General features: G+C 45.9%; 1 protein-coding gene across 1 annotated transcript in view; it reads right to left on the bottom strand.

Moving 5' to 3' along the window:
- Window positions 1-10,874, bottom strand: part of nfxl1 (nuclear transcription factor, X-box binding-like 1) — a 103,877-nt gene that overhangs the window by 4,667 nt on the left and 88,336 nt on the right. The window contains exon 20 of the mRNA XM_036958424.2: window positions 3,011-3,115. Coding sequence (XP_036814319.2) covers window positions 3,011-3,115 — 105 coding nt within the window. The remainder of the gene's footprint in view (window positions 1-3,010; window positions 3,116-10,874) is intronic.

Raw genomic sequence — 10,874 nt, 5'->3', positions numbered from 1 at the left:
GTCCTGTCTGGCTCTATAACACAGCAGCTCCTACATCATGACATAGACACTACAGTATTAATAACATATACCAGTCTGGTCCTGTCTGGATCTATAACACAGCAGCTCCTACATCATGACATAGACACTACAGTATTAATAACATATACCAGTCTGGTCCTGTCTGGATCTATAACACAGCAGCTCCTACATCATGACATAGACACTACAGTATTAATAACATATACCAGTCTGGTCCTGTCTGGATCTATAACACAGCAGCTCCTACATCATGACATAGACACTACAGTACTAATAACATATACCAGTCTGGTCCTGTCTGGATCTATAACACAGCAGCTCCTACATCATGACATAGACACTACAGTATTAATAACATATACCAGTCTGGTCCTGTCTGGATCTATAACACAGCAGCTCCTACATCATGACATAGACACTACAGTATTAATAACATATACCAGTCTGGTCCTGTCTGGCTTTATAACACAGCAGCTCCTACATCATGACATAGACACTACAGTATTAATAACATATACCAGTCTGGTCCTGTCTGGCTTGATAACACAGCAGCTCCTACATCATGACATAGACACTACAGTATCAATAACATATACCAGTCTGGTCCTGTCTGGATCTATAACACAGCAGCTCCTACATCATGACATAGACACTACAGTATTAATAACATATACCAGTCTGGTCCTGTCTGGATCTATAACACAGCAGCTCCTACATCATGACATAGACACTACAGTATTAATAACATATACCAGTCTGGTCCTGTCTGGCTTGATAACACAGCAGCTCCTACATCATGACATAGACACTACAGTATTAATAACATATACCAGTCTGGTCCTGTCTGGATCTATAACACAGCAGCTCCTACATCATGACATAGACACTACAGTATTAATAACATATACCAGTCTGGTCCTGTCTGGCTTTATAACACAGCAGCTCCTACATCATGACATAGACACTACAGTACTAATAACATATACCAGTCTGGTCCTGTCTGGATCTATAACACAGCAGCTCCTACATCATGACATAGACACTACAGTATTAATAACATATACCAGTCTGGTCCTGTCTGGATCTATAACACAGCAGCTCCTACATCATGACATAGACACTACAGTATTAATAACATATACCAGTCTGGTCCTGTCTGGATCTATAACACAGCAGCTCCTACATCATGACATAGACACTACAGTATTAATAACATATACCAGTCTGGTCCTGTCTGGCTTTATAACACAGCAGCTCCTACATCATGACATAGACACTACAGTATTAATAACATATACCAGTCTGGTCCTGTCTGGCTCTATAACACAGCAGCTCCTACATCATGACATAGACACTACAGTATTAATAACATATACCAGTCTGGTCCTGTCTGGCTTTATAACACAGCAGCTCCTACATCATGACATAGACACTACAGTATTAATAACATATACCAGTCTGGTCCTGTCTGGATCTATAACACAGCAGCTCCTACATCATGACATAGACACTACAGTATCAATAACATATACCAGTCTGGTCCTGTCTGGCTTTATAACACAGCAGCTCCTACATCATGACATAGACACTACAGTACTAATAACATATACCAGTCTGGTCCTGTCTGGATCTATAACACAGCAGCTCCTACATCATGACATAGACACTACAGTATTAATAACATATACCAGTCTGGTCCTGTCTGGATCTATAACACAGCAGCTCCTACATCATGACATAGACACTACAGTATTAATAACATATACCAGTCTGGTCCTGTCTGGCTTTATAACACAGCAGCTCCTACATCATGACATAGACACTACAGTATTAATAACATATACCAGTCTGGTCCTGTCTGGATCTATAACACAGCAGCTCCTACATCATGACATAGACACTACAGTACTAATAACATATACCAGTCTGGTCCTGTCTGGATCTATAACACAGCAGCTCCTACATCATGACATAGACACTACAGTATTAATAACATATACCAGTCTGGTCCTGTCTGGATCTATAACACAGCAGCTCCTACATCATGACATAGACACTACAGTATTAATAATAATAAGTTAATATATATATATATATATATATAACCTATATATAGTAGGTTGTGTACATCGGTAAGAAAAAATCAAACCAAATGTGTTATGCATTTTTAAGATAGTGAACTGTGCACTAGGTACAGTACAGACAGAGTAAAAGGCTACAGACACGGGGATACAGACACGGGGATAGAGACACGGGGATAGAGACACGGGGATACAGACACGGGGATAAAGACACGGGGATAAAGACACGGGGATAAAGACACGGGGATACAGGCACGGGGATACAGGCACGGGGAAACAGGCACGGGGATACAGGCACGGGGATACAGGCACGGGGACACAGACACGGGGACACAGACACGGGGACACAGACACGGGGACACAGACACGGGGACACAGACACGGGGACACAGACACGGGGACACAGACACGGGAACACGGACAGGGATACAGACACGGGGATACAGGCACGGGGATACAGGCACGGGGACACAGACAGGGATACAGGCACGGGGAAACAGGCACGGGGATACAGACACGGGGATACAGGCACGGGGACACAGACACGGGGACACAGACACGGGGACACAGACACGGGGACACAGACACGGGGACACAGACACGGGGATACAGACACGGGGATACAGACACGGGGATACAGACACGGGGATACAGACACGGGGATACAGACAGGGATACAGCCACGGGGATACAGGCACGGGGATACAGCCACGGGGATACAGCCACGGGGATACAGACACGGGGACACAGACAGGGATACAGGCACGGGGATACAGGCACGGGGATACAGACACGGGGATACAGACACGGGGATACAGACACGGGGACACAGACACGGGGATACAGACACGGGGACACAGACACGCACAAAGCTACAGGCACAAAGCTACAGACAGATAAAAACATACCTTTTTAATCCTCTTGCAGGGACACTTCAGTTTGACCCTGTGGGAACATTTATCCTCACAATGTCCTGGGTGACACAGATCCTTACAATGATGACCACAACTCAACTGGAGAGAGAAGAGAGAGAGAGAGAGAGAGAGAGAGAGAGAGAGAGAGAGAGAGAGACAGAGAGAGAGACAGAGAGAGAGACAGAGAGAGAGACAGAGAGAGAGACAGAGAGAGAGACAGAGAGAGAGACAGAGAGAGAGAGAGAAAGAGAGACAGAGAGAGAGACAGAGAGAGAGACAGAGAGAGAGAGAGACAGAGAGAGACACAGAGAGAGAGACAGAGAGAGACATGTCCTTACAATAATGATCACAACTCAACTAGAGAGAGAGAGAGAGAGAGAGAGACATGTCCTTACAATAATGACCTCAACTCAACTAGAGTGAGACAGAGAGACGCAGAGAAAGAGAGAGAGAGACAGAGAGAGAGAGAGAGAGAGAGAGAGAGAGAGAGAGAGAGAGAAAGGGAGAGAGAGACAGAGACAGAGACCTGAAGCTGTCCCACCAGAGGCTGTCCCACCAGAGGCTGTCCCACCAGAGGCTGTCCCACCCGAAGCTGTCCCACCCGAAGCTGTCCCACCAGAGCCTGTCCCACCAGAGGCTGTCCCACCCGAAGCTGTCCCACCAGAGCCTGTCCCACCAGAGCCTGTCCCACCAGAGGCTGTCCAACCAGAGGCTGTCCAACCAGAGGCTGTCCCACCCGAGGCATTCCCACCCGAGGCTGTCCCACCCGAGGCTGTCCCACCAGAAGCTGTCCCACCAGAGGCTGTCCCACCAGAGGCTGTCCCACCAGAGGCTGTCCCACCCGAAGCTGTCCCACCAGAGCCTGTCCCACCAGAGCCTGTCCCACCAGAGCCTGTCCCACCAGAGCCTGTCCCACCAGAGCCTGTCCCACCAGAGCCTGTCCCACCAGAGAATGTCCCACCCGAGGCTGTCCCACCCGAGGCTTTACCACCCGAGGCTGTCCCACCCGAGGCTGTCCCACCAGAAGCTGTCCCACCCGAGGCTGTCCCACCAGAGTATCCTGTCCCACCAGCAAAGTGGGTAACACAGAGTATCCACCCACTGTGATTGGATACTCTGTGATACTCTGTGTTACCCACCCAATCACCGTGGGTGGATACTCTGTGTTACCCACCCAAACACCGTGGGTGGATACTCTGTGTTACCCACCCAATCACTGTGGGTGGATACTCTGTGTTACCCACCCAATCACTGTGGGTGGATACTCTGTGTTACCCACCCAATCACCGTGGGTGGATACTCTGTTACCCACCCAATCACCGTGGTTGGATACTCTGTTGTACCCACCCAATCACCGTGGTTGGATACTCTGTTGTACCCACCCAATCACCGACAGTAATGACAGTAATGTCCCAGCAGTGAGTAACAACACACCAGACAGTAATGTCTCAGCAGATAGTAACAACACACCAGACAGTAATGTCTCAGCAGTGAGTAACAACACACCAGACAGTAATGTCTCAGCAGTGAGTAACAACAAACCAGACAGTAATGTCCCAGCAGTGAGTAACAACACACCAGACAGTAATGTCTCAGCAGTGAGTAACAACACACCAGACAGTAATGTCTCAGCAGTGAGTAACAACACACCAGACAGTAATGTCTCAGCAGTGAGTAACACACCAGACAGTAACGTCTCAGCAGTGAGTAACACACCAGACAGTAATGTCCCAGCAGTGAGTAACAACACACCAGACAGTGATGTCTCAGCAGTGAGTAACAACACACCAGACAGTAATGTCTCAGCAGTGAGTAACACACCAGACAGTAATGTCTCAGCAGTGAGTAACACACCAGACAGTAATGTCTCAGCAGTGAGTAACAACACACCAGACAGTAATGTCTCAGTGAGTAAAAACACACCAGACAGTAATGTCCCAGCAGTGAGTAACAACACACCAGACAGTAATGTCTCAGCAGATAGTAACAACACACCAGACAGTAATGTCTCAGCAGTGAGTAACAACACACCAGACAGTAATGTCCCAGCAGTGAGTAACAACACACCAGACAGTAATGTCCCAGCAGTGAGTAACAACACACCAGACAGTAATGTCTCAGCAGTGAGTAACAACACACCAGACAGTAATGTCTCAGCAGTGAGTAACAACACACCAGACAGTAATGTCCCAGCAGTGAGTAACAACACACCAGACAGTAATGTCCCAGCAGTGAGTAACAACACACCAGACAGTAATGTCTCAGCAGTGAGTAACAACACACCAGACAGTAATGTCTCAGCAGTGAGTAACACACAAGACAGTAATGTCTCAGCAGTGAGTAACAACACACCAGACAGTAATGTCCCAGCAGTGAGTAACAACACACCAGACAGTAATGTCCCAGCAGTGAGTAACAACACACCAGACAGTAATGTCTCAGCAGTGAGTAACAACACACCAGACAGTAATGTCTCAGCAGTGAGTAACACACCAGACAGTAATGTCTCAGCAGTGAGTAACACATCAGACAGTAATGTCTCAGCAGTGAGTAACAACACACCAGACAGTAATGTCTCAGCAGTGAGTAACACACCAGACAGTAATGTATCAGCAGTGAGTAACACACCAGACGGTAATGTCTCAGTGAGTAACACACCAGACAGTAATGTCTCAGCAGTGAGTAACAACACACCAGACGGTAATGTCTCAGCAGTGAGTAACAACACACCAGACGGTAATGTCTCAGCAGTGAGTAACAACACACCAGACAGTAATGTCTCAGTGAGTAACAACACACCAGACAATAATGTCCCAGCAGTGAGTAACAACACACCAGATAGTAATGTCCCAGCAGATAGTAACAACACACCAGACAGTAATGTCTCAGCAGTGAGTAACAACACACCAGACAGTAATGTCTCAGCAGATAGTAACAACACACCAGACAGTAATGTCTCAGCAGTGAGTAACAACACACCAGACAGTAATGTCTCAGCAGTGAGTAACAACACACCAGATAGTAATGTCCCAGCAGTGAGTAACAACACACGAGACAGTAATGTCTCAGCAGATAGTAACAACACACCAGACAGTAATGTCCCAGCAGTGAGTAACAACACACCAGACAGTAATGTCTCAGCAGTGAGTAACAACACACCAGACAGTAATGTCACAGCAGTGAGTAACAACACACCAGACAGTAATGTCCCAGCAGTGAGTAACACACCAGACAGTAATGTCTCAGCAGATAGTAACACACAAGACAGTAATGTCTCAGCAGTGAGAAACACACCAGACAGTAATGTCTCAGCAGTGAGTAACACATCAGACAGTAATGTCTCAGCAGTGAGTAACAACACACCAGACAGTAATGTCTCAGCAGTGAGTAACACACCAGACAGTAATGTCTCAGCAGTGAGTAACAACACACCAGACAGTAATGTCTCAGTGAGTAACAACACACCAGACAATAATGTCCCAGCAGTGAGTAACAACACACCAGATAGTAATGTCCCAGCAGATAGTAACAACACACCAGACAGTAATGTCTCAGCAGTGAGTAACAACACACCAGACGGTAATGTCTCAGTGAGTAACAACACACCAGACGGTAATGTCTCAGCAGTGAGTAACAACACACCAGACGGTAATGTCTCAGCAGTGAGTAACAACACACCAGACAGTAATGTCTCAGTGAGTAACAACACACCAGACAATAATGTCCCAGCAGTGAGTAACAACACACCAGATAGTAATGTCCCAGCAGATAGTAACAACACACCAGACAGTAATGTCTCAGCAGTGAGTAACAACACACCAGACAGTAATGTCTCAGCAGATAGTAACAACACACCAGACAGTAATGTCTCAGCAGTGAGTAACAACACACCAGATAGTAATGTCCCAGCAGTGAGTAACAACACACGAGACAGTAATGTCTCAGCAGATAGTAACAACACACCAGACAGTAATGTCCCAGCAGTGAGTAACAACACACCAGACAGTAATGTCTCAGCAGTGAGTAACAACACACCAGACAGTAATGTCACAGCAGTGAGTAACAACACACCATACAGTAATGTCCCAGCAGTGAGTAACAACACACCAGACAGTAATGTCTCAGCAGTGAGTAACAACACACCAGACAGTAATGTCTCAGCAGTGAGTAACAACACACCAGACAGTAATGTCTCAGCAGTGAGTAAAAACACACCAGACAGTAATGTCTCAGCAGTGAGTAACACACCAGACAGTAATGTCACAGCAGTGAGTAACAACACACCATACAGTAATGTCCCAGCAGTGAGTAACAACACACCAGACAGTAATGTCTCAGCAGTGAGTAACAACACACCAGACAGTAATGTCTCAGCAGTGAGTAACAACACACCAGACAGTAATGTCTCAGCAGTGAGTAAAAACACACCAGACAGTAATGTCTCAGCAGTGAGTAACAACACACCAGACAGTAATGTCTCAGCAGTGAGTAACAACACACCAGACAGTAATGTCACAGCAGTGAGTAACAACACACCATACAGTAATGTCCCAGCAGTGAGTAACAACACACCAGACAGTAATGTCCCAGCAGTGAGTAACAACACACCAGACAGTAATGTCTCAGCAGTGAGTAACAACACACCAGACAGTAATGTCTCAGCAGTGAGTAACAACACACCAGACAGTAATGTCTCAGCAGTGAGTAACACACCAGACAGTAATGACCCAGCAGTGAGTAACAACACACCAGACAGTAATGTCTCAGCAGTGAGTAACAACACACCAGACAGTAATGTCTCAGCAGTGAGTAACAACACACCAGACAATAATGTCTCAGCAGATAGTAACAACACACCAGACAGTAATGTCTCAGCAGTGAGTAACAACACACCAGACAGTAATGTCTGAGCAGTGAGTAACAACACACCAGACAGTAATGTCCCAGCAGTGAGTAACAACACACCAGACAGTAATGTCTGAGCAGTGAGTAACAACACACCAGACAGTAATGTCTCAGCAGTGAGTAACAACACACCAGACAGTAATGTCTCAGCAGATAGTAACAACACACCAGACAGTAATGTCTCAGCAGTGAGTAACACATCAGACAGTAATGTCTCAGCAGTGAGTAACAACACACCAGACAGTAATGTCTCAGCAGTGAGTAACACACCAGACAGTAATGTCTCAGCAGTGAGTAACACACCAGACGGTAATGTCTCAGTGAGTAACAACACACCAGACGGTAATGTCTCAGCAGTGAGTAACAACACACCAGACGGTAATGTCTCAGCAGTGAGTAACAACACACCAGACAGTAATGTCTCAGTGAGTAACAACACACCAGACAATAATGTCCCAGCAGTGAGTAACAACACACCAGATAGTAATGTCCCAGCAGATAGTAACAACACACCAGACAGTAATGTCTCAGCAGTGAGTAACAACACACCAGACAGTAATGTCTCAGCAGATAGTAACAACACACCAGACAGTAATGTCTCAGCAGTGAGTAACAACACACCAGACAGTAATGTCTCTGCAGTGAGTAACAACACACCAGATAGTAATGTCCCAGCAGTGAGTAACAACACACGAGACAGTAATGTCTCAGCAGATAGTAACAACACACCAGACAGTAATGTCCCAGCAGTGAGTAACAACACACCAGACAGTAATGTCTCAGCAGTGAGTAACAACACACCAGACAGTAATGTCACAGCAGTGAGTAACAACACACCATACAGTAATGTCCCAGCAGTGAGTAACAACACACCAGACAGTAATGTCTCAGCAGTGAGTAACAACACACCAGACAGTAATGTCTCAGCAGTGAGTAACAACACACCAGACAGTAATGTCTCAGCAGTGAGTAACAACACACCAGACAGTAATGTCCCAGCAGTGAGTAACAACACAACAGACAGTAATGTCTCAGCAGTGAGTAACAACACACCAGACAGTAATGTCTCAGCAGTGAGTAACAACACACCAGACAGTAATGTCTCAGCAGTGAGTAACAACACACCAGACAGTAATGTCTCAGCAGTGAGTAACAACACACCAGACAGTAATGTCTCAGCAGTGAGTAACAACACACCAGACAGTAATGTCTCAGCAGTGAGTAACACACCAGACAGTAATGTCTCAGCAGTGAGTAACAACACACCAGACAGTAATGTCTCAGCAGATAGTAACAACACACCAGACAGTAATGTCTCAGCAGTGAGTAACACACCAGACAGTAATGACCCAGCAGATAGTAACACACAAGACAGTAATGTCTCAGCAGTGAGTAACACACCAGACAGTAATGTCTCAGCAGTGAGTAACACACCAGACAGTAATGTCTCAGCAGTGAGTAACAACAAACCAGACAGTAATGTCTCAGCAGTGAGTAACACACCAGACAGTAATGTCTCAGCAGTGAGTAACACACCAGACAGTAATGTCTCAGTGAGTAACAACACACCAGACAGTAATGTCTCAGCAGTGAGTAACAACACACCAGACGGTAATGTCTCAGTGAGTAACAACACACCAGACGGTAATGTCTCAGCAGTGAGTAACAACACACCAGACAGTAACGTCCCAGCAGTGAGTAACAACACACCAGACAGTAATGTCTCAGCAGTGAGTAACAACACACCAGACGGTAATGTCTCAGCAGTGAGTAACAACACACCAGACAGTAATGTCTCAGTGAGTAACAACACACCAGACAATAATGTCCCAGCAGTGAGTAACAACACACCAGATAGTAATGTCCCAGCAGATAGTAACAACACACCAGACAGTAATGTCTCAGCAGTGAGTAACAACACACCAGACAGTAATGTCTCAGCAGATAGTAACAACACACCAGACAGTAATGTCTCAGCAGTGAGTAACAACACACCAGACAGAAATGTCTCAGCAGTGAGTAACAACACACCAGATAGTAATGTCCCAGCAGTGAGTAACAACACACGAGACAGTAATGTCTCAGCAGATAGTAACAACACACCAGAAAGTAATGTCTCAGCAGTGAGTAACAACACACCAGACAGTAATGTCTCAGCAGTGAGTAACAACACACCAGACAGTAATGTCCCAGCAGTTAGTAACAACACACCAGACAGTAATGTCTCAGCAGTGAGTAACAACACACCAGACAGTAATGTCTCAGCAGTGAGTAACAACACACCAGACAGTAATGTCTCAGCAGTGAGTAACACACCAGACAGTAATGACCCAGCAGTGAGTAACAACACACCAGACAGTAATGTCTCAGCAGTGAGTAACAACACACCAGACAGTAATGTCTCAGCAGTGAGTAACAACACACCAGACAATAATGTCTCAGCAGATAGTAACAACACACCAGACAGTAATGTCTCAGCAGTGAGTAACAACACACCAGACAGTAATGTCTCAGCAGTGAGTAACAACACACCAGACAGTAATGTCTCAGCAGATAGTAACAACACACCAGACAGTAATGTCTCAGCAGTGAGTAACAACACACCAGACAGTAATGTCCCAGCAGTGAGTAACAACACACCAGACAGTAATGTCTCAGCAGTGAGTAACAACACACCAGACAGTAATGTCCCAGCAGTGAGTTACAACACACCAGACAGTAATGTCTCAGCAGATAGTAACAACACACCAGACAGTAATGTCTCAGCAGTGAGTAACAACACACCAGACAGTAATGTCTCAGCAGTGAGTAACAACACACCAGACAGTAATGTCTCAGCAGTGAGTAACAACACACCAGACAGTAATGTCTCAGCAGTGAGTAACAACACACCAGACAGTAATGTCTGAGCAGTGAGTAACAACACACCAGACAGTAATGTCCCAGCAGTGAG

The sequence above is a fragment of the Oncorhynchus mykiss genome, chromosome 21 (assembly GCF_057628025.1).
Source record: "Oncorhynchus mykiss isolate SJ-2025 chromosome 21, ASM5762802v1, whole genome shotgun sequence".
NCBI lineage: Eukaryota > Metazoa > Chordata > Actinopteri > Salmoniformes > Salmonidae > Oncorhynchus > Oncorhynchus mykiss.
The sequence above is the reverse complement of the archived record's forward strand: the minus strand, read 5'-3'. Positions and strand labels throughout refer to the sequence as shown.